This window comes from Labrus bergylta, chromosome 17, assembly GCF_963930695.1.
Source record: "Labrus bergylta chromosome 17, fLabBer1.1, whole genome shotgun sequence".
NCBI lineage: Eukaryota > Metazoa > Chordata > Actinopteri > Labriformes > Labridae > Labrus > Labrus bergylta.
Window position 1 is genome coordinate 5,339,524 of NC_089211.1, and position 25,215 is coordinate 5,364,738.

The window sequence follows — 25,215 nt, forward strand, 5'->3', positions numbered from 1 at the left end:
AAACCATCGCCGTCCTCATTCATGCACCTCCACCTCAGCGGCAAGGAAGTGTGGACAACAGGAACACGAGGATTACAAAGGAGAAATCCTTCCTGCATATTGTCCCAAATACTCTTTTGTAAAGTGTTTTGAAAAAGTGGTCGGTCGCTGCTGAGCACTATAACTAACTGTTGACAGGTGTACTCAGCCTCTCGCCCAATAACAGCAAGGATTGGCTTCAGCCTCTGAGACCCTGAACCAGATAACATGTATGACAGATGGATTTTTATGACCTCATTCCCTCCCCTGTGGTGCTACTTTAGAGATAATTTTACATTTTCAAACCTACCACTAATAAGGACCTATAACAGCATGCTCACTCTTTCCTAAACTTGTAACGTTGGATGTAAAAACTCTACCTGTGAGGTTTTAGATGATTGTTTTCTTTAGTAACAATGACAGTGTTTGTGTTCACCACTCTGGCTCAGTTTAGTTTTATAGTAGAGTTAAGGTTAGCTAGTGTGTGGGTCTTTTTTTATGACATAATTGCTGACCAGATGTTGAAGGAGTGGTGGAGTGGTTTCTTTACTAAGAAGGGGAAGTTAGTCATGATATGTTGTCTGCACTCATACAACCAGTAAAACTTCATACATGCACAAATTTGTTTCTTAATCAACTACCAGAATCTAAAAGACGCTAATGTAAGACAGAAACATAAACCACTTAATGTGGCTCTGGAGTCCTGTTAAGTAGAGCCATGTGTCACATTTGAATGTTCGTGGTTTATATGTCTGCCTGTCTGTGTTGGTTTGGGCGCTGATGCCAGTTTCTGGTGTGGTTGAAGGGAGGATGTCATGACACTTCATACAGTAGCTCTTGAATCGCCAGGCCAGGAAGTGAAGTGAGCTGAAGCAGAGCTCTGCGAGGCACGAACCACTGATGACACAGACGCGGACAGAGGAGCTACACAACTGACACAGCACTCCATGGGTGAGTCAAATTCTAACTTTTAACAAGAGCTGTCTTTTCTTTTCTGTTTTGAAGGATTGATACCCGGCTGCTGGAAGTGTTAAAGCAGAACGGACAGTTGTAAAAAGTGCGAGTGCAGCTCTCTATAGATTTGTTTATTAAACTTCTAAACTTGTTCTGCTTTATGGACTGTTATTCTGTTTGTGTTGGTTTAGATGCAACAATTTATAGAGGAAGAGAGAAAGGCTTTTCAATGGAGAGTGGGGATTATCAAGGACATAATGCTTATTACTCCCGATGCAAATTCTACCAAAGGGAGACTTGAAAAGGAGGACCCTTCTATTGGGTCAGAACATTTATGCTTTTTTATATTGCTATGCTATGCTAATTGAAAACCTTAAAATGAAAGGTCAGTTGCAGGTCAGAATTTAAAAAGTCAGACCACAGCTGTTGATTATCGCTGAAGAATCATAGTCTGACTGCACGTTGTGAAACAGTCAGGAGATTATTGCATATTAAAAGTTCAACATGATTATGGCAGATGGCCGTTAAATATGAGTCTGGTATTGCTCAAGGTTTCTGCCTGGGTTCAAGTCCGACCTGTGGCTTCTTTCCCCGCATGTCATTCCCAACTCTCTCTCCACGATCTCCTCCTCTATCCACTGACCGAGAAGTCAAAAAGCCCCAAAATTAATTTTAAGAATAAATTAATTGGGAAAAGTCAACACAGGTAAACATGTGTTAATCTTTGGTAAGTAAGCATTAAGGACCCATGGTATACCAGCTTCCATACACATCAGCTCTCCCCACTTAATCATGTAAATCAGCTTACAGCAACATACGAATACTGTGAACACTGTACGAAAGAAAGGTGCTGTCTATACTGTTCACATATCATTCTAGTCAAGGTGTTGGGTTTTAAACCTGTTACTGTTTAGGATATGTATTATAGACAAAATACCCTGATCAATCTTTAAAAATGATCTCCCAGCAGTGCAGCTGTGGTTCAGTGCTACACTCGATTGTCTCTGTACTGGAAGGTCCGGGGTTTGATTCCCCAGCTCCTGCAGCCTCATGTCCGATGTGTCCTTCGGCAAGACACTTAACCCCAAGTTGCTCCCTCTGCTTCATCTTTGTTTTTTATACACATGACATCTGATATCAGTTATTGATAAAGCCTTTTTAGCAATTTTAGGATACAACTCTTAACTGAACATCTGAGGCAACAAAGGAGAATAAGCGTTTTGTTTCTGCAACAGCACGGACACTGTTTCAGTTCTAGGCTATATTTCATAATAGGGGAGTGATACAGCGTTAGTCACTGAACTTAATACAGTATGAATAGCAACCTGATCATTTCAGTGTGTGACTCACTGCAACAGGAACCAGCAGTCCTCTCTAATACGAATATAGGATGTCAAACCACTTTCATTGTGTTCTCTGCTGTGCATTTCCGTAACGCTGCAGCTGTTCTGATCCTCTTCATTGACTCATACTGTGCATAGTTTTGATTCATTGATACCTGGCAAATTTATTCTCCACTCATTTTTTTCCAACTTGATGGACCAGCAGACACATACATGTCTGTAACCAGCCTTAATGTCTCATCTAATATCTTGAGCATGTATCTGTATAAAGTCGTTACTGGAGTATGACCTGAAACATGGCTCAAACAGAAGGTACTCTGCATTAGCTTTTTCTTTAGCATTCAATGATCAAACTTTAGTCCCCTTAAACTGCATCTCACATTTGAAACGCCCTGTGCAGCAAACTGTGTAAGCGGTCTCTCAGGGTAATTTCCCAGGTGCTCTCTCTAGACTTGTGTGGCACATTGCTTTGCTATTTTTTCAGATTTCAAGTTATTCTAGTATTCCTCCAGTCACTGCAGGCTTTTTCCTGATGGGAGTTTTGTATAAATATATTTTTTGTGTATTTGTAGTAATTTCCATTACACTTAATTGGAGCAGCTTCTGGTGTGCAGACTTAAGTCTTTCTCTGTCTTTGGATGTTTTGTGTCCAGCACCAAGTACTCAGTGTTTTTGGATGTGCGTGCTGTTTGATGTTTTTTGTAATTTCCCTGGTGCTACATCTTCTAGGATAACATTGCTATCAGACACACCCCATCACCTGCCTGTTTGGCATGGTTTTTTTTAAATCAGTGGGTCTCAACTGGCGGGTCAGGACACAAAACTAGCTGACCCTTTTTTAGTGGGCGGCCACATGGCCAAATGTCCGATGTGTCCAAGTTGCTCCCACTGCTTTTTCAGCGGTCTATGAATGTGATTAGTTCATAGATCTAACATAATTAGGCCTCAAAGGACTAAATGTCTACTTGAAGTGAAGTTATGTTCCAATAAAAAGCTTAATCCCACAGACAAAATGCAAAAATCTTATAACCCTTGTGCTACTTTTCTATCTTAATCACAAAGTTCATATAAGTCTGGATGCTCAAGAATTTACTTTTCTAATTTGAATGCTACATGGATCCATCATAAATTCATGAACACAGTGTTTTATTCGTTATAGAGGACAGGACTGTGCTGATAGGATACCTTAAAGCTCACGTGGCTGCAGCAGCAGCAGCATGAGAATCTGCTCGAGTTGGTTTTAAACTTTTAACTTCAGTCTTCCTGCTTTTAGCACCTCAGAGTTTTTAGCTGCTGCACACTGTGGTTTGATATCTCATGACCAAGATAAGAACCTCATACTGCTGTGTTGTTTATTTAAACTTTGTCACCGTTCACAAAACTGCAGTATAAATCGTGTATTTATTTAAAATATAAAGAACATAAATATGCTGCATTTACATCTAATGAGAACTTCTTGCAAAATGTTGCAAAAATTTGGGGTGGCCAATCAGATTTCAAGGGGGGCCCACCTCTTGCCACCCGTTCTAGACACTCCCTTGGGGGCGTAAGATAGAAAACTACAGAGCCCCTAAAGTCCCCAAAAGTATTTTTTGTATTTTATTTTCTGGGTGCAAATAAACATGGTGGAGACAAAACAACGGCATTTTCCCTTCAACGTGTACCAGATAGAATTATAAAGCATTACAAAATAGTAAAGCAAGTGTATGCCTCTAGACTCTACTGTAAATTCAGTGTATGAGAAGATTACTGTGGACCCACTTGTTTATCAGCTCGGCCATGTGAGCTCATTGTTATCGTGTTCACACACAAAGTAACATATAGTCTTCTTGAGTTCACATTTTCTGTGTGCTTATATAAATGCACAAAAATAAAAAGCACTGTATAGTTCTCAGTATGCAGGCTCAGTGATGGGCCAAATATCGCCGCAGTCCTGTCATCTCATTAAAAGCACGAACCACAATGAAACCCAAATGCTACTCAGATATGACACTGACCCAACATGAGCAATACCAGGAAACCAAACTGAAGCAGCTCAGTGGATCTCAACATTAATTCTTTGATTATTTACACCGCTGCTTTTCTTACTGTGACATGTCAAAATGGCTGCGTCCAAAACCACATACAACACACTGCATACTTCATATTCAAAATGTACTTCATACTTCATACTAATCCTACCGTTAGTATGCTGTTAGCAACATACTAAACTACAAGAGGTGTGACTTCCAAACGTTTAAACGCTAAACGTTTACGAAAAATTCGGTTGTTTTTTAAACGTGGTAACGTCCGCATGTCACTGCACAAAGCACTCCGCAACAGCGGTGCATAAAAAAGAGGGATGTATGGACAAGGGACCTTATCGCTCCCTCTCTCTTCTCTCTCTCTCTCTCTCTCTCTCTCTCTCTCGCTCTCTCTCTCTGCTGATGGGATTCTACACTTTTATCTGCACTGCAACGGGAGACATGAGGTCCTCGCGCTCGTCAGCACTTTGTTGTGCGCTCTCTCTCTCCCGCTGTCTTGTGCATGCAGCAATTTTATGAATGAATGAAAAATTAAATAAAAACCGGCTGGAAATATAGGCTACTAGGGCGGCCCGCCCAGGTATCGTCTATGTGTGGGAACCAACAACAATATACAAACGTTATTACTAATACAGCTTCATAGTCATCTTAAACTATTCAATCATTCAAAATGTATTTCAGAATGTCTTCTTTTATGTCAAGCCACTAGTTGGCTGACTGGCGAGCTCTCTGATTGGCATTTACAAGTCTTACAAGTGACGGGTAACACCGTGATTGAGCGGTTTGACAGTCGCATTTCTGCATCATCAGGATGCAAAAACAACATCTGTTGACTGAAAGAACTGAGACACTTGCTTTTGATATTTATATTTTTGTTATTTGGCGACACAAATGTCATGAAGAAACATTTGATAGATATACGATGTAGGCCTATGTAAGAGTATTAAGTCTGTTTGATGATAATTAAGGACACAGGACATTTTTAAACCTGGCTGAAGTCACACATTTGAAAAAAGTTTACCTGCAGCCTCACACAGGAACAGCTCAGTTTGTATTGTCAGTGGTGTAAACAAATGTGTGTGTGTGTGTGTGTGTGTGCTTGATCTATGTATAGTTACAGACTTACGGGACGGAAAGTCCTGCTGCCTCTTTCTCAGACTCTGTGTGTCCGAGCGTGTGAACCATGTAGGTTTTTATCCGGCAGCCAATCACTGGTTAGTCTCCAGGAAGCAGGAAGGAACACGCTTTTGCAGTTCGACCAATGAGAAGCCAGGGCTGGAGGACGAGGCCCCTTCAGGAAGAGACTGTTGAAGTATCAGGGGTTCAGACAACAACCAGACTTCCTAACCAACCAGGCTGATTGTTCTTTTCATCCCGTCTCTCAAACTCTTGAATTTCTCTCAGTCTTTCTAACCATTAATAACTTGATTCTTTCACTCATCTGTCTTCATGCTCTGTTTATCCTAATCTGAACAAATCTTTAATCTGGAATTTGTGTCTCTTTCGATCTAATCCTCAATCGATTCAAGCGTGCAACCTTCCTCCATCGCTCTTCACAGTTACATAAAGTATGGTGGTATTTCACTTGGTGCTGTCACCGTCATGTCCACAGACATGTCCGCTCCGTCCATGAGGAAGAAGTCATTTGCTCGGAGCACCAAGCCAAGCGTCAGGATGTGTATTCGGGAACAGAGGGATATCCTGTAAGTTCATGCTTTATTTTATCGCGAACTTGGCACTTTTTCTCGATTGTCTTTCCCTCTCTCATGTTTTTATTTTGTGACTGAATTTAAAGGCGTTTTCCCCGGATTACTTGACTGCAAGTCGCCCTTACTGTACCTGCCCTGATTTGGAGTCGAGTTCTAGAGCTGTTTGAGGGACTGATGGGAGATCTTTTATGGTTGTTTAAGTCGTTATCTGGTTTGCCTTCTGGTAACAGATATCTGGTAGTTAGTGGTTATTTCTATCAACATTTGTAAAGCTGAATGTTTTCCTTATCTGTATTGGGCATTTTTTAGATTTGGAAATTTGTCTTTTCATTGTATGAGATCAATGACGCAACTGCGGGGTTTCCCATTGACTTCTTCTCTGCCTGTAGTCCAGTGTTAAGTTGCAGGATCTCCTTATTCAGTTTTTCCTTCATCTGTATATTCCTCTTTACTTTTTTTTTGCAGATGCTGTTTACCAAAAAATTTTATTTTAAAGACTATTGTTTTCTTGGTAGCATTGTGCATACTTCAAAAACAGCCATAAGGATACCATGAGACAACATGAACACACCAGTACGCTGTTTTTACAATCACATGAATTAAAGATCACCTATGAGGTAGAATTTAAAACAGACAAAATGACGTAAAGGGACAGAAATGTACGTCTGATTTAAGTTTAAAAATGTTCTCAGACTAAGCGTGTGTATTGAATAACAGCGGTGAGTTTGTGTGTTATGGGGTTGATTTTGGGAACTGAATCTGAAACTCAAACTTTATCACACATCAAGCAATTCAACAAACAAAATGTTCAAGACGGAGAAATGAGAAATAGCTGACACAGTCACTCTGTAATGTTTATTTTGCTATTGAATCTTTAGTGGACGGTAGTTCAGTCGTAGATGGGAAAGAATAAATGAGTGACTTTTCAAAAATGTAACACTGATGATGCCTTGGAAAATATAGCAAATTGATTATTATTGATTCTTTTTTTTTGACTCTTTCTTTATGAACAAACAATACAGAACAAACAGTTGGTAATCTCTACATGCCATATTTCTATACTGATGGACAGACATGTCAGGTCATCCATTTCCCCAGATTTAGTGAGACTATTTAGCATTCTTATCAAACACTGTCTTTCTAGTAGTGTTAGTTGTATTTTTGAATCAGTCCTTTAACTCCACAGAATACAAAACAAGAACAGCAGTACACATTTTCTCATGACACATTTGAAATAGTTGCACTTTGACAGTTTTCACCGGACATGAAACTGTGCTTGAAATAAAAGTGAGCAATGTCCATTTCAAGCAACTTGACACCCACACTGCAGCAGTGACAGCGACACATACTCTATTACCTACACTAAATCTGCTCTATGCAGCCAAGTGAAGACACACTGTAAAAACAAACTAGTCCAGCATCGTGAAGAGTAGTCCAGTGTGTATTTAAGATGATTTTTGTTCCATTGAAGCTCTTCATTTGGAGAATGGATGACGCAGCTTGGCGGCTCTCAGCGTGCATGATAAAGGAAAGTACTGTAGCAATAGTATCCACTGTATGTCAAACACCAAAAGGGGAAGGTGAAAACGCATTAAGCAGAGCTGCCGTGAGGTCATTACACTGTGTTTGACTTGTGTACAGACGCTGAATGTGATGTAAGAACATTCAGCGTCTGTACGGGAGGTTACGTCCTAAGTTTCCGTGTGCAAAATAGTATTGGGACTATTTTCGATAGTTTTTGCATCTTTCTGCCCAGCTTCATCCAAACTTACAAGTTGTATTTAGCACCCAAAGAAGAGAAGACTTCAGCAAGACTGCAGCTATATTTTAAATTCAGGTTTTTCACATGTATCTTTAGGTTGTATGGCTCCTGTTTTTGTGTGAAAGTACAGTAGTACCAACAGACACAGATGCAGTGAATGCTGATGATGACACATTAAAGTGTCCCCTGTGACTGACATGAATCAAATTCATCACATCTTAGATATATTTATTTTACTGGTGTTGCTTGTTGAGGTGGAGCTAGTTTGAGCCACATCATTTTGGTGTGTTTGTCCAAACCTGGAGGGGTCTGGACGTGACAAATCATAAACCTGCAAGGCTTAGAAACAGTGACTGAATGAGAAAAAAGTACAGGAACAAGTTGTGCTGATTCGTCAGACTTTCGTCCCTTTCTTATTTTTTTCCCTTCAAAATATGACATGAATGAACCTCAACAGTGTTTTACGAGAAACCGTCTTTATTTATACTCCAGGGGGAATTTTGGTGTTGCGGTTGCTAAAACTAGAAGCAGGAGAAAATAAGAAGAGAAGTAATAAATATGTTAAATGTAAGATTAAAACAAGTACGTCAAACAATACATCGAGAGAAAACACAAAATATATAGAGAGAAATAGTGAGCTAACAATGAGGCTAACAAGTTTTAGAAAAGGGTGAAAGAACAATTATCTTTAACTTGAACGAGTAACAAAGACGTTATTTATTTAGGAGTAAAAATGGTAAATACTTATTTAAACTGCCTCAAATTGAAACGTAAGTCAAGTACTATGTGTGTAATTCCTTTATGTGAGAGAAGCTTGTCTGTCAAGAACAGAGTGTATAAAACAAATACACATTTGAATTGCAGCAGGGTAACCAAGACAAAACAATGTGTCTGCTGTAGAAAAATCCCGCTGTGGGGAGCTTTACCTACCACAAGAAGCACACACTTTGGGAAGACAGCTGACGTCTGTGACTGAGACCACCCAAAGAACTAACATGTAAAATTACATTTAACCACTGAACACTTAACTGACAGAATGCATCAAGACCAAATCACCATGTGCCAAAGACACTTATACTGTAGGTCTCTACCTCTAGTGACACTTTACTGAATGTTCAGTTATTTCCTCCAGATGTTGGATACTTAACCTTAAACTAGAACATCTAAACGAGGCCTCACAATCAACATCTGTTCTGTGGTGACTTCACAGAGAGGCAGGGTCTTGCTCATGTGTATATTAGAGATGGATTCATTTTGGTTGTATGTTATGGATAAACACAAATGAGTCCATCATTTTGAATCGGGAGGGGGGGATATGTTATTCTTTACAAAATAAGTTTACAAAAGCTTTGAGTGCTTTGCTGTTAAACCCCTGTCTTCAGGTTCAAACTTCTGCAACCAATAGCTGTATTCTGTTTGAGTTGCTCCTGTTTGTAATCTGTCTGAAAGACTGTTAAAGTTTATCCATCCATTATCTTGACTGCTTTTCACGTCGGGGGTCGCGGGCCAATCCCAGCTGTCATTGGGTGAAAGGCGGGGTACACCCTGGACTATAAGGCAGTCAATCACAGGACTGACATTCTACAATTCACTTAGCGGACGCTTTTATCCAAAGCGACGTACATCAGAGAGTAAGTACAACACAAGCAAGGATCTAGAAAAAAGGGAAACAATGTCAGTAAGAGCAAACAATCAGACATATAGAGACAGACAACCAGCCACACTCACATTCATACCTACCAACAAGCATTGTGTTCCTATACTTTTGCATTCATTTCTGGACCTACACAAACTAGTCCATAGTTTAAAATCAGTAGAGGGGATATCACATGCTGAAATAAGGAATAAATCATAAATAAAAGTAAGTAATGCTTTGTTTGCTTTGATGTTAAACCCCTAGGATCTGTTGCAACCAGTTTCCTTCAGGTTGATAATTCGGCAATCAAAAGGTGTTTGCATTTTTAATTGCTCTTTTCAGTGAATTAAGCCCAAATTAAAGTATTTTTAACGCTTTAAAATGTGGAAGAATCCAAGAGGTGTACATTTATGCAAAGAACTGCAAATAAAGTTTATTGTCCAATGGAGACTAAACTCTGTAATGCTGCTCCAGTCCTGTTTCGTGTCAGAGAAAAGAGTAGGCAACATTTACAGGAAACGTGTTCTCCCCCCTCACCCAATGTCGGGGGGAGGGGAGGGTGGCAGGTGGGCTTGCAGTCAGTGCAAAATCTCAACACTATCTCTTCCTGCTTCTTCTTATCTCTCTACCTCTCTACCTTTCTATTTCACTTGATGTTATTTATGTATGTTGATATCTTTGTGGCTTTCACTTGTGAGAGCGGGAACGCAGCTTTGGTTCATTTGTTCAGTCTTCATATTTAATTCTTTAAAGCTCACATAGACCTGAGCAGAGTGTGAGTGTGTTGAGAGGAATCCTTTCTGTAGCCGTCTGAGCTGTGACATCTCTGCAGTTCCTTTAAAGTAGCATTACCATATTTGGACACAGGAAGTGATGATGCGAAGGAGAAGCACTGTGTAAAGAAAGCAGACCTGCAGGTGTTTTTATTTCAGCTGTCTCTGAGTCCTCTGCTGCAGGTGTGTGCGTGTGTGTGTGTAAAGTCAAGTTAGGTTTCTGTTTCTCTTCTCTTTTTGTTTATGGAGAAGGAACCAAAGAATACCACAAACTGTCGCCCACTAGGGTTAGGGTTATTCTTAATTCTTTTGAAATACCTTTGGGTTTTTTTTATCCACTTTGCTTGTGGTATGCCGACCAATCAGACTTTTTTTTATATATATGAAGAGAGACAGGAAACTCTGGGAGGAGAGAGTGGGGGGGATGACATGCAGCAAAGGGCCAAGGCCGCCCTCGGCCCCCTGCGACGAGGACTGCAGCCTCTGTACATTTTGGCTATAGGCTATCCGGCGCCCTCACTAATCAGACTTTTGCCATGGGGGACTTCTACCCCAAACTTTGCAATGATACCAAAGAAAAAAGACAAAAGATAACAGTAAAAAAAGGAGATAAAACATCATAAATACAATCAAACGGCCTTATTCCAGGGCTTCAACACAAATAAAAACACGTCTTTTTAGCCAGAGTATCCATGAAATCATGACAACAAAAGAAGTCTCCTTGTGATGAAAGCTTATGAATCCTAAATGCTTTAGCGTCCTTAGAGCTGGTCCTCCTGCCCTTCCCTTGGGTGTGAGGCTGAGCTTTTCTCTCAGCGCCGTCTGTGTTGCGCACATGCATCTCTATTAATCATTCATCCGGACAAAAATAACAAAGTGGAGGTGTTAACACTCTAGAGTCCACATCTGAAACCTACCAACACTCTATTCATGAATTTACACCTACGTGTTAAACTCTAAAATGTGAAGCTGTGCTGGTGTCGGAATGTCTGCGGTCGGTCGTCACTGAGGGGAACAGGAAGCAAGCTGTAGGTAAAAAACCTTAGCTCTGTATGACGGAGTCTGTTTCCTGAGCAGGACGGACATTTCTCTGTATTATCTGCACCTGTTAATGTGGTCTGACCTTTCCATATGCCTAGGGTAGTGTATTTTTTTGCTTGTCTTGAGGAGGCTTAAAGAAGCATCTTCAAGAAGCTTAAGCATCTGAGCGTACTACAAAAACTGTTCCCACTGCTTAGCAACAGCTCTGGTTGGCCACATAACATTTTAGTAGCTAACAACTGGCAGCAGCTGAAATCTGTCACACCATCTCAGATGGCTCGCAGATCGCAGATTTGGTTGCTTAGTAACAGTTATTTGTCATTGAAGCGAAAGGTTATTAGATGTTTTAGAAGTGTTTGTCTGAACAGCCAGATCAACATGAATGTGACTTAAGAAGCGAGTCGTGACTCTTGGACTTTACCTGGCACTGTCACAGTATTTTATTACTCACCTATTACAGACAAGGGCAACTTCAGAATCAGAATCAGAAATACTTCATTAATCCCAGGGGGAATTAATGAAGTTGCTCTTAAAACACAGTATAGCAGTATTTTAAAATCCTTAAAAAAAGTACACTTCTCGCCATCTGTTGCATAAGGACCAAAGGTTGATGGTGTTTTCATTGGCTCTCTGTTTCTGCCTGTTCTAGCCGCTTTTATCCTCAGTCAGTTCCATTTTTTTAATAATTGATTTATTCAAACCTTTATTTAAACCTTTATTTAAATCATTGAGTTTTCCATAATTTGCAATGATGTTAAGATACAAAGAGCAGAATTAAAACCAAAGCCAAACAAGGAGAGCACTCAGTGAAAACAATCGTATACTGAGGTGAGATAGTTTAAGATCATCATCTTAATTCGTCCAAGAGAAATAAGAGTGTTCTCTGCTCTCATTTCAGGTTCAGAGCACAAAAAGAGAATGAATGAATGAATTGAGTTCAGAGTAAACCCTCATACAGTAACTTTCACCTTTGTACAATGAAGAAGAGTGAGTTTAACTCTCTCTCACTTATCCTGCCCTGTGCTCATTGTGTCGATGAAAAGCAGGAGGAGACTCTTACAGGGGAAAGGGTGAACAAAGTCTCTCCTGGCCTGCGTGCTGAGAATCATACTGCTGACATTGTAAACATCTAACATTACTGACTTACTGTGTTAATAATCAGCTGACTCATCAATGATCTGATTTGCTGTGTTGGTCAGGAAGTTGCATCAATGTTAAATTACCGTAAAACTTCAACAACAACAAAACTGCCCATCCCCATTTAAGGGCAAGTCCTTAAGATCCTGCTTCTTACAAAACAAGATCATGTTTTTTATTTGTAATTTAATTTCTTTAGCGAGATCCTGATTTTGTACACAGTCTACTTTTCAGTCTGGTGTAAATTTACAATTTTAAATTCCCTCCTGTTTTTTGTTGTGACCCAGTATTATTTTTCTTAAAAATTTTACAGTAAGAAAAATTGAAATAAAACTAAAAATTAATTTGGCTTGGTTTGAATTTCATGTTAAATCTCATTATACTATTGATTTAGGGGACTTAGGGAACACTTTCTAAACATGGACGTAAACACCACCTTTACATTTGAAATCAGAACCTTAGAGTAAATCCGATCGCTTTCATAACATCCATACACTGCAGTGTTTTTTCATTTTTTAAGAAATGCTTGTACTCTTGTACTTCCCTGTTACTGCCATGTTGTCATGAGGAAATGTAACAGGGATTTAGTCCCATGATGATTCATCAGGGGGGTTTTCATGTCGCTGCTGCTGCTCTGCTTTCAGTTTCAGTTTGAATGGTAAGCTGTCGGTCCGTCTGCTGTGGTCACTTTGTTCTGGTTGAATGCAGCTCTCCTTATCTGTGAGAGACAGGCTGCTGGTTTGTCTTCACATAAACCATGTCTGAGATGTAGTCTTTTTTTCTTTTTTTTGCTGTGGCTTTTTAAAAAGGTTTTTCTTAACTTTGAGGCTCTTATCTGTGCTTTTAGTTTAATACATTTAGTTATAATCTTCCAGTTTCCATCACTGGAAAGCTCTGTTACATTGTTTTACAGTGTGTGTGTGTGTGTGTGTGTGTGTGTGTGTGTGTGTGTGTGTGTGTGTGTGTTTGTCCGTCCAGAGAGGAAATATGTCTGAAGGAGTCTGGTATGTGAGCAGCTCCTGTGCTTCCCTTCCTGACAAACAGCTGCTCTCTGATTAGCATCTCAGCCTCACAAATGACGGCCGAGTTCAAGATGGTGAACTTTAAAAAAAAAATCCATTCGAGGGTTGAGAAGGTGGTACACGCCTTTAGTTATTTATTTCAGATGATTAGATCATACACTCGTGTTCAATCTATTTCTGTAACCAGATCCCTCTAAATGTCACACAATGGTCATTTGAATTCAGCACCAACAAACCAGATTGTATTTAAAGAGACCATTAGAGTACTGATCATACTTCTTGAGTTTTCTTTTGATGAAAGTGATGGAAGGAAAAATACAAGTTCCCTGAGTGAAGTATAAATTGAGGCTTCAATTCCCGAAAATCCTGCAACCTGCTGACTGAGCAAGTTTGGTGATTGGACTTGAGCTTATATAGCGCTTTTCTTGTCTTCCGACTACTCAAAGCTCTTTTACACTACATGTCACACCTACACATTCACACACTGATGGTAGTGATTGCTATGTAGTATCATCAAAAGTATCTAATCCCATTCATACATCACCACTGAAGCAATTCAGGGTTAAGTGTCTTGCCCAAGGACACAACGGACATGTTGCTCAGCTGGGGATTGAAACCTCAACCTTTTGGTTGAGAGGTGACGACTCACAGTTTGAGCCACAGTTTGTATTCTACTGTTTCATTCATCATTTCCTCTGATTTAAAGAAGAAGTGACCTCATTGCATCACATGAAACTTGAGTTTGAGCAGTGAAGATTTTGGGAATAAAGCTTTTTTTGGTTTGGGAAGTACATCAACAGACCGCAGACTGCACAAGACGTTGGGTGTAATCTCAGTGACATCATCCATTGGTTCCTGGAGAGGTGTTGTACAGCCCAAGAATAGCAGGTGCCATATTGGAAATGCTATCTGAACCTAACTTTTGATCCAGTCTAGACACAATTGACAGATATGAGTAAATATCAAATATCTATGGTTTCTTTCTGTATGTTGTACCTGAGGTGGAAAGATGTCTGTGGGTTTTTCTTCTTCTTTCTTCTGTTCTTAAACCTGCCCATTGTAACCTAGGAGTTCAGATGGGTCCTGCTTTGAGCCTGGACCAGCATGTAAACAGTTTGTTCTGCTCCTCTTTTTACCATCACAGTGAAACTCAGGTCAGAGCTGAGCTAGAGATGATAATTCATGTCCTTTTTTTTAATAAGACTTGATCATTCTCTTTTACACGTCTTAGCCTCACATCGTTGAACCGCCAACAAGTGGGCCAAAATGCTGCTGCTAAGCTGTTTATATAATCTCCTCTCATGTTAACTCCAGTCCTTGAGTCTTTGCACTGCTGACGTCTATCTCTCCTTTATGGAGGATAATGTAGGCCGTTGACCGCAGTCTGCCAGAGTCTTCTATCCTGATCTTCTTCTCCAGATGTTTCCATGTTAGTCTGCTCTGTGTGATGCCAGTCTCAAGGTCCCTGCTGCTCCAGGTGTTCCTCCTTCACGTCTCTCCACTGGCTTCCCATTCATTTGAGGATCCAGTTTAAAGTTCTTGTGATTTTTTTAGAGAACTGCATGATCAAGCACCTGCTTACTGTATATCAAAGAACCGTTTAAATCTGCACAACACCAGCGTGTGAGGATTGTTGTTCCCACTGGATTGGGTGCTGTGAACTCCACTTTGTTTAGACTTGTCTTCGATTGATCCGTTTATGTTTGTTAATCATCTGTATTTCTCTTTTAAAGCACTTTGTCACGTCTGCTCTTGGAAGCTGCTATATATATAAATACATTTACTTACTCACTTAATTTCATAGAATTTACCACCCTAGCTGTTAGAACAAAGTTATACAATTTCAGTTCAAGTTGAATTGAAGGTGATCTCTCAGGTTTGAATGGTAAAATGTTGAAGTACCAGTTTGTCCTTTCTTTCTCTTTCTGCTGCTAAATGAACAGTTTTAAGAATTGTCCTGTAAAAATAAATAAAAAGCCTGAGTGCCAGCGAGTCATGGAGCCGCCGTGTTGTTTTAGTTCTGCTGTGAACGAGGACTTCAGGAAATCTTTCCGTGCGTGATAAGCAGCTGCTGAACTTTGACCTCACTCAGACTGAGATGAGGTTTAGTTGACTTCAGAGTTGCCTGTTATCTCTCAGTTTGCCTGGATGTGTCTGGTGCGGTATGCGTTTGCTGCTTATCAGTTAACTTTATATTTGATGATCACAAGAACAAACTGCATGATAGCCTTTGACTGACCTTCAAGGCCTTCACACACACACACACACACACACACACACACACACACACACACACAGACACACACAGGGGCACTCGGAGGTCAGTAACATGCAGCTGATCCACCCTGCTGATTTATTGCGTCTTACACAAGTTTTTTGCCTCCATTTTTTTTCATCAGCTCTCCTCACTCTCACTTCAGACTTAAAGGTTCTTTAAAAGACAGATCTATTTCAGTAAAGTGAGTAGACCAAGAGCCATCCCAGCATTCCTGTTTACCTCAGAGAGAGAGAGAGAGAGAGAGAGAGAGAGAGGGAGAGAGAGAGAGAGAGGGAGAGAAGATTTTTACAAGAAATCCTGGTAAATATGGAGTTCCTCCTTCCTGGACTTTACACACTTATACACAAACACACACACACACACACACACACACACACACACACACACACACACACACTCCCTCTGAGGTCAGTAGATGCTGCTGATAGACTGGAAGTTACACATAAACACATTAGATGATGAAGCACTTCACTGGGATGTTAAATGTGACTTCTTCTCTCTCTTGGGCAAACACCCCACACACACACACTCACATGCACACACACACACACACACACACACACACACACATATTTTTTACATGAAGCCTTGAACCCCAGAAAATGAACATTACATATTTCCTGTCAGGACAAATGTGTGTGTAGCTCCACTATCTCCAGTTGAATGTGTTTATTTGTGAGGAAAGACGAGAGAGATATAAATCAACAAAGGCAGCCAGAGAGAGAGAGAGAGAGAGAGAGAGAGAGAGAGAGAGATCAGCAGAAACCGAGAGAGCATCAGAGAGTGAAATCAAAGCGAGTGTGATCTGAGGAGGCTGAAAAACCCTGACGGACAAATCCTTCTGAGTTCTGATCTGATGAGACGCGACAGTGAGCCCGCTGAGGACAGACAGTAAAGATCAGTGGCACGCCGGTTTGACTTTTCTCTCATGGATGTAGTGCCGGTGTTAGCATCCACAGTGTTAGCCTCCACAGTTAGCCTGCTGAGGGAGAGCGCGGCTTTTCAGAGCATCAACAGAAGGCTCAACAGGAGGTAGGCAGCACCTGAACCACTGGCTGACAGATTTACAATTTCTGGAGGATGAAGGCCAAAGATGGCAACCTTATTCAGCACATTTCAAACCCAGGCAATTTAGAAGCAAAAACATTTGAATCACATTTGAATATATCAAGTTAAACAGGGAAACAGGGATTAGATTTGAAAGGTGGAAAAGACTTGGTTTTTAAAGGTTTGTTATTTTGGGGCTTTTTGTGACTTTATTTAAGAGGTAGGACAGATCGATAGAGTCGGAAATCAAGGAGAGAAAACTTGGGGGAATGAAGCTCAGGAAAAGAGCAACAGGTCAGGTCAGATTCGAACCTGGGTCGCCCGCTTGGAGGACTCGATATCCGTACTTTGGGAGCGCACACTGACCACCATGCTACAGACGGCCCCGAAGACCTGGTTTTCATCTTGGATTTAAAAGTGGCAAAATTTATCATATTTGTATCTTTAACAAGTTTGCATAATGTGTTTGCAGATTAGAGCCTTTAAGCAGCTTCTCCATTTGTAGTGCCAACAAAACTCCTTCATGAATTTCAGAAGAATCGTATTTTACAGAAACAGAGGGTTTTTGAGCAGAAAGGATCTCTTTAATGAGAGCAAGCCTTTGTATCCGACAAATGATGATGTGTGTTGATTCACAGTGTTTGTTTGTTCTCTGCATGAGCTGAAAAGATGATGTAGTTTAAAAAGGTTTTAAATGTTAGCTGGGTATTAAGCAGGTTTGGTAACAGAGATGCTGGGTTTAAATCATCTGGTACATCAGTACATACAGTGATTGAATAATTCTCTCCTCTCTCTTCTTCTTTCCTCTCTGGTAGAACCATGTCGTCTCCAGAGGTGTGCTGGCCGGTGCCGATGCGAGCCATCGGGGCTCAGAACCTACTGACCATGCCAGGAGGAGTTTCAAATGCGGGATACCTCCACAAGAAGGGCGGCAGCCAGTTCAGCCTCATGAAATGTGAGTTAGACATGTCTGCCATAAACTCCATATTCTCTTCATTGATTCATCAACCTTTACAATTTGATCAAGTATAAAATTAAAGATTAATTATTCAAATGTTTACACTTGTCTCCATTTTAATTAGTTTGCACATGAAAATGTTTAAAGTCTTGTGCTTGTTTTGCAGGGCCACTCAGGTACACCATCATCCACAAAGGCTGTGTGTACTACTTTAAGAGCAGTACCTCTCCTGCACCACAGGGGGCGTTCTCTCTCAACGGCTACAACAGGTAAATTAGCAATGTTGTATTTTTTTATATTACCAATTTCACAGTATGCATACCACCGTTTTAAGCTTAAATAACTGCAAACTTTTTAGAGTGTCAGTGTCTTCACTCACTCTGAATTATGACATTTTGTAATTTCTGTTGGGAGACTACATATGGTGAATTCACTTGACTTAGAGTACACTCTAACATCTTTGTCACTTCTCTCATGAGCGTGAAGCTTGTGGGTGGCCTCCTCTTTACAGACGGGGCTTTATAGTATGAGACACTTTCACCACAGGCTCGTAGCTGTTTGCCTCTCATTAAAATGTTTACACACAGATGATGTAAAGATGATATTTAGGCCACAGTGCAAGGTAGAATTTGCAGAGCGACAAAAGCTCCCAAAGCTGCAGAAATGTTCATATTCTCCCTCGTAGATGTAAATATTTCCACCCATGAGATGTCTCCTCTCCTTCCACAGAGTGATGAGAGCGGCAGAGGAGACGACGTCCAGTAACGTGTTTCCTTTTAAGATCGTGCACTATAGTAAGAAACACAGGACGTGGTTTTTCTCTGCAGCCAGCGAGGACGAGAGGAGGGTGAGAACAACCACACACACACTCTGCTCGCACACTCTCAGACCTGTGTGCATATATACATACATAGGCTGTAACCACTCGCAAAATTTAGCTCAAACCTCGGTCCGGAGAACAGTTTCATCATAATCGCCTTTTCAGAAAGCGTATGAAAGACACCTTAACAAGTCACTGATCAGAGAGGAAAGCAAAATACCTACTTTATGTTTTTTTATTGTGTTTACAGAAATGGATGCGATTCCTGCGGAGGGAGATTGATTACTATAATGACAGAAATGAGTGCCTCTTCTCAAGGTAACTTCAGCAAATTAAATCATGCGATTGTGTACATTATGATGTATGAACAGAATTTCTTATGTACTGTATATAAATAATTGTAATGCTAATATTACAAAAAGGTAACACCTCTGGGACGCTGGTAGCCCAGTGGTTAGTGCGTGCGCCTCATGTACAGAGGCTGTAGTACTCTAAGCGGGTGGTCAGGGTTCAAATCCGACCTGTGGCTCCTTTTCCCACTTGTCAATCCCCATTTAGTCTCTCTCTCTCTCATTCTCTCCCCAATTTCGACTCTATCCACTGTCCTGTCTATAACTGAAGGCATGAAAATCCCCCCCCCAAAAAAGTTAAAACATCTGAAAGTGTTTCTTTCAAGAGAGAGAGAAAAAAACCTAAGCTCTGTAAGTGTTTTTGGTTGTGCAGCCAACAAACAGCCTTCATCACTGTGACCTTGTTCACTTTTAACGTTTGACAGAACTTTTTCAAACTCATTATTTCAGGTCGCTTCAGCCCGACTTTTCCCCCTCTTAAAGCTTTTCCCAGCCAGAAACTAATTCTGCAGGCTGATTAATTATTTATACAGCCAATTAAAATGGCCTCTTGTTTTTGAGCACATATCTTTAACAGGCTGTAGTTTTTGTGTATTCAGATCACATCCTGTCATCAGGGAAGGAGACATTGAGCAGCTTTTCATTACAGAGTCTCTGCCTGGCCAAAGGAGCCTCTTCTCATGGGAGATGTGTTTACTTACACAAAACTAACGTCCTGCTCTAGCCCCTAACTTTCACTTTGATATGTATTATTTTAAAAGTGTAAAAACTATATCTGTAGGGAATGAGGTCAAATCTCCATTTTATTTAAAAGCCTAGTGGCAGTACTAAAGTGGGGCTGCTGTGGTTTAGGAGGCAGAGTGTGGACTTTGTACTTGTTAAAAAGATTTGCAGTTTAATTTATTTCGTTCAAACTCTGAGCCAAAGAACATCCCTACTTTTTTGATAAGGAAACATTTAAGCTGAAGGCCAACGGTTATGTCATGCAGCCCATGTGCAGAGGTTGAGGTCCTTGTTGCAGTAAAAAAAAAAACTCTGCTCAAACTTGTTTATTTTAATTGTTTTCCTGAGAGTGATGTATTCATGGTGACATTGTCTCTGTTGCCATAGCGACTCGGATTCAGATGCTGACAGTTTCTATGGCTCGATTGAGAGGCCCATGGATATCAAACACCCCGTGGACAACACAGACGACGGTAAGAAGACCTCAGTCAGTGAACACGATTCAAATAACCAACATGCTACACTGGTGTGATGTTAAACGCTGGAACCTCTTTTCTGTTTGTAGATTATGGTGAGGATGATGATGACGACGAGGAAGACTATCTACAGCCAGACAGTGACTGTTCCCCAACATCTACAGGTGATTCCCCCCCCCCCCCCACACACACACACACACACACACACACATATTTAAGATGACTTATATATGGTCTCTTATAATGAAAGTAACAGCAACACACACCGCAGCATTTATATCCTGAAAGAATATGGAGCTGCTTCATTTCCTGTGCAATAGAGTCAGATTTACAAGAAGTCTTGTAATGATTTTCCAAATCCTCTAGTGTATTGGTTTTGATTTTAGTTCTGTGTAGACTTATATTTATTTGCGTATTATTTTAGTCTCTTCAGGTCGACCCACAGGACCGCCCCCCTCCTACCCTCCTCCTCCGGTGCCGGCAACCTTCCAGCTCCGTCAAGAATTCAGTCCAGGCTTCCACAAAGGAGCACCTCCTCCAGTCCCACCCCTACACAGAATCCCAACCAGCCCGTTCCCCAAAAAGTCTCTGCCCTCTGTCTCACCTCCCTCCACACTAAAAGACCCCAACAAAGGTCCGCCTCCCCCTCTCCCCTTTGCTCCCCACCTGCACAAGACCGTCTCTTCCTGCCCGCCACCTCCACCTCCCCCTAATCCAAAGAGAACTCTTCAGAGCAGGACCACCTCCATGGGGGAGCCCGTGATGGACAAGAAAGACTGGGGGCCTCAAAATGGTCCCGCCTTCTGTTACCTTCCTGCAGCAGGGAGCCAATCACAAAGCAACAACCATCAAGGGGTGACAATTAACCTCCGCAGCAAGCCAAGCCTACCGCCTTCCCATGTGGCCAAAACTGGGGGGTCGTCTCTTCACCCTGTTATGTTAAACTCCCTGACATCCTTAAGTACCCCTCCGTTGTCTCCTCTTCTTAAAACTGGACTTCACAACAGGCCAGCTATACCTAAACCTCCCCCACCAACTGCCAAACCTCCGCTGCCTGCAGCCAAGTCCAAGCCGCCAGGAACCCCAATTCAGTAAGTTTGAATAAAACATCAAACACAGAACACTCGGCAGAAAAAGTGTCCTCTGCAAGAGCTCACTGATGCTTATTTTCCCTCTAGAAGAGCATCGCCAGACGGACAGAGTTTCAGATCATTGGGAGAGGAAACGCCCACAGAGAGCAGGAAGAAACAACACTCGTCGAAAAGCAACTCTGACGACGACTATGAGAACGTAAGAGATGCTAAAGTGATATCTGATATTACCACTACACGCCTCTAACTAAATGAATAGATGGGGGGTTGGGAAATAGGTGAATAGATGTCGCTGGAAACCACCTACACTGCAAAAACTGAGGCAAACTGAGTGAGTGTATCAAAAAATAAAAAATATCTCATAACACTTATTTTTAGCGACATAGAGTACAGATAAAAATCGTATTTCAAGATATAAAAGTAAAAAAAATCTGCCAGTGGGGAATGAAAGGTTTACTTGCTCAGTTTCTTGAAAAGAGATGAACTGACTGATTCAGATAGGACATCTCAGTTCAAGATGCTCAACAACCATTGTCACATTATTTATTTGTATTTATTACAAGCAATCCAGTCCTTATTTTTTGCTTTTTATATCTTGAAATGAGATGTTATTTTTTGTCTTATTAGGTAAATGAAGCTTATATTGAGTGTAATTTGATCAGTTTGAGAAGAAATGGGACAAATAGACTTTCTTACATTTGAGTTTTTTGCAGTGTAAGAAGCTCTTCTGCTCATTTAACTTCACTCAGACTGTTGGAAAGCTGCATACACTGCACAGATGATCACAGAGCAGTTGTGTTTTTTTTAAGATATTCTGTATTTAAAGTGTATTTTGTGTTAAGTTGTTCATCGACCAAATGATCTCACAAGTGATCTTATTGAATTAGAAAAATCCAATGTCAGACTACAATCATGACATTCTTGTCCGAGCTGTTTTCTGCTCCAGTCACCCCGATGGTTTGATGGTTTATAACTCAGTCTGAGCTGTGAAGTCACACTCCTAATTTTCCAAAATGTTTATTTATCTGAAATTGTTCAGGTCCTGCCTACATTTTCAGCGACTCTCACATTTTGTCTTCAAATATTTAAGAAAAACATCAACAAACAGGAATTTCTCAAACTTACTTATGTGATCTTTTCAAATGATTACTCCTGAGAACATTTCTCCTCCTTTTGAGACAGTATCAGTGCTATAACTTAGTTATGTACACTTTGTATAACTTTGTGTTTCTCTCTGTAGGTGCAGCTGCCAGACTCTGTGTACGTTGACACAACTGAAACCAGCTTAGTAGAAAAGTATGTGAACTTTTATTAGATATAGAGCTGTACCTGAAATATGCCTTTAAAGCTGTGCTGCCCTCTGGTGGCTGAAATGCAGTGACATGTGTTTTATCAACACCAGTGTAGAGCTTACAGTAGAATTACTACATGAAGAAACAAACATCTGCTACATATTGCTGTTCTTATATGCAGATATTAAGCTTGTCTGTGTTAAAGTGTCTTTATTGATAACCTGTATCCTGTGATGACGCTTGTTCCTGCAGGTTGTTCAAAGAGAGCAACATCTATCCACAGGACGGTCTGTACTGCATCCGGAACTCAGGGACAAAGACGTCGAAGGTAAACACACAAAATCAAATATATAAAACTCTTTAGTCTGTGACTTCAGAAGTGTAGTGTCCACTCCTCCACTGCAGAAACTTTGTGTCTTTAGCATGACACTTTACATACGAAGCAGGATTGTACTCTTTGTTTCATTGTTTAGAGAGACCCAACATTAATCCACCATGAGTTAAAACACTTGGAAACCATGGCAACAGCAGCAAAGAAAACCCTGTTAGCAGGCAGAAACCTCGAGCAGAACCAGACTGATGTTGAACAGATATCTGCTGAGACTGAGGGGGAGACAGACAGAGAGAGAGACACTGACTGACTGGCAGACACAGAAAAATAGATGAAAAGCTTTGTTTCATTTTTGTACTTTATTTATTTTTTCTGTCTCGAGATTTTAGTTATCTTTGCATTTTCAGTGGATTCAGAGGAGGCCATGTATTTTCCTCATTGCACTGATTTGTTTAAGTTTTCTGTTGAGTACTACTGACTTTGTCTTGTTGAAGAAACATTAAATCAAATCATTTTGGCTTGTTGTTCCAGGTGCTGGTGGTTTGGGATATCGGTATAAGCAAAGCCAGAAATTACCGTCTGTTTGAGGAGGTAAGAAACCGGCTGCTCTGAATTCTATTTCGGCATCTCAATGTGAAGAAATCATTAAAAAACAACTAACTAAATACTATCTGTCATTTTTTCATGGTAGGGTGGACTTATTTTCCTGGACAGTGAAATGACCTTCCCCAATCTGTCAGCGCTTATTGAACACTACTACAGCCATCCTCTTCCTCACCACGGCTCACTCTGCCTGCAGGCGCCTTACACAGGGACACAGAGCTTCTGCTGAGAGAGAGAGACAACAGGAGCGCTTCTGGTATCCCTCAAAACCACCGGTGCTCATGGAAGGGAAGACTTCAAAAAAGTGGAGGACAATGTAAGACAAAAACAAACACATATCGGCCTGAGCCTTCTTCAGGGCGTGGCGACACAATGAGACAAGGAGAGTAGTTATTGCTGCAGTCACCACAGGTGTGCAGTGATGAAGGCAAGGTCGTTTTTTTTTTCCTTTTCTGCCTTACATACTGGACACTGTATTCAAACCATGGTGCAAACTGCAATAGTTTAATAAAATATATAAGAATTTAAAATACAAATACAGATATACAAAAGTACAAAGATAATGTGCAGAAAGATGTGCCTTCAAAAACAACAGCAACAACAAATGTGCATGGACTTGAACTAACATAGAGAAAAGGGATTTAGAAAGGGATGAGGACAGATTTGACCTCAGGATGATTTAAATGTGGTCAGTTTCAGGATCAAGTGACACACAGACAAACAAAGAATTAAGTTTCAAAGACAGAGAAGCCTGCAGCAACGTCTTTATGTTATAACAAACTGTCAGCCTCTTGTTCAGACTTTGTGCCTTAAGAATCTCTGCTTTTCACTTTTGAAGTGGACATCTTTGTTGTCTTTCTTTTCAAGACTCAGAGTCCTAAAGGTGCAAAGGGTTAATGCCTCCGCTGAGAAGACGGCGGGGGAATGATCTTTTTAACATGTATTATAAACAGCGTTAGAAGAAGATAGAAATAGCTGTTGATTTGGTTTTAAGGGGACTTTTCTTTTAAAAAAAAAGGTATACTATATATCCATGATTTAATAAGACCTAACTAACTTGTGTAACATATCAAACATTTCTGTTTGTATTAACCTGCAAACTTCTGCAGACGCAGATTTCACAGCGCTGGAGATAGCGCTCTATATTTATATGTAAATGCTGTATGTACTGTAAAAACAAGCCTGTATAAAATGTAAATATATTTTATTAAAACAAATTTATGTTCAAATCTTACTCTGACTCCTGCTGCTGTGTCTTCTTTTACATGTCTCTGTCTCTAACGCTGTGGTCGTTGCTCTTAGAGTCGAGTCATGTACAGAAAAACAATCACATTGTTTATGAGTGAGACACAACAATGTCAAAGGATGGATGGAGTATTATTTTTTGATTGATTAATTGTAATTCGTTTTTTTGATGATACAAAAACCAAGAAAATACTAATGTGAGTGTGTCTGGTTGTTTGTCTCTATATGTCAGCCCTGTGATTGGCTGGTGAATAGTCCAGGGTGTAACCCCGCCCCTAGTTACTAATTCTATAAACCTATATTATCTGTGCGACATTGAGCAATGATGCCATCTAGTGGTGCAGTGTGGTATGGTGGAATTCAAAGCTTTATAATTGAGTAAAGTAAAGTTAAAAATAATTGTGGATTTGTTTATCAAAGATGAAAGTGTGTCAAAGAAAGGAAACAGGTCAATCAAAGAGTAAACTGATCATCTTTATTTTAGTAATCAATTATTAATAAACCAATGCCTCTTCCTCTATTGCATACCTTTTCATAGAGGTAGTAAAGCAGGTTACCGTCAGGATAGTGTATATTCCAGAT

The 25,215-nt window shown here is 40.5% G+C and overlaps 1 protein-coding gene across 6 annotated transcripts; it reads left to right on the plus strand.

Annotated features, from left to right (window-relative positions):
- Positions 1-823: 823 nt before the first annotated feature.
- On the plus strand, positions 824-24,622 carry sh3bp2 (SH3-domain binding protein 2). 6 transcript variants are annotated; one of them, XM_020650651.3, is made up of 13 exons: positions 824-969; positions 17,560-17,699; positions 17,869-17,971; positions 18,432-18,549; positions 18,773-18,840; positions 19,983-20,068; positions 20,161-20,235; positions 20,496-21,162; positions 21,250-21,361; positions 22,403-22,458; positions 22,707-22,782; positions 23,317-23,376; positions 23,477-24,622. In XM_020650651.3, the coding sequence occupies exons 2-13, from the start codon at positions 17,564-17,566 to the stop codon at positions 23,615-23,617; spliced, it is 1,698 nt and encodes a 565-aa protein (XP_020506307.2). In that variant the 5' UTR covers positions 824-969; positions 17,560-17,563; the 3' UTR covers positions 23,618-24,622. The 6 variants fall into 6 exon arrangements, with proteins under 6 accessions (XP_020506307.2, XP_020506302.2, XP_020506306.2 ...); XM_020650646.3 differs by lacking the exon at positions 824-969 and adding an exon at positions 5,666-6,042; XM_020650650.3 differs by lacking the exon at positions 824-969 and adding an exon at positions 11,060-11,247.
- The last annotated feature ends 593 nt before the right edge of the window (positions 24,623-25,215 follow it).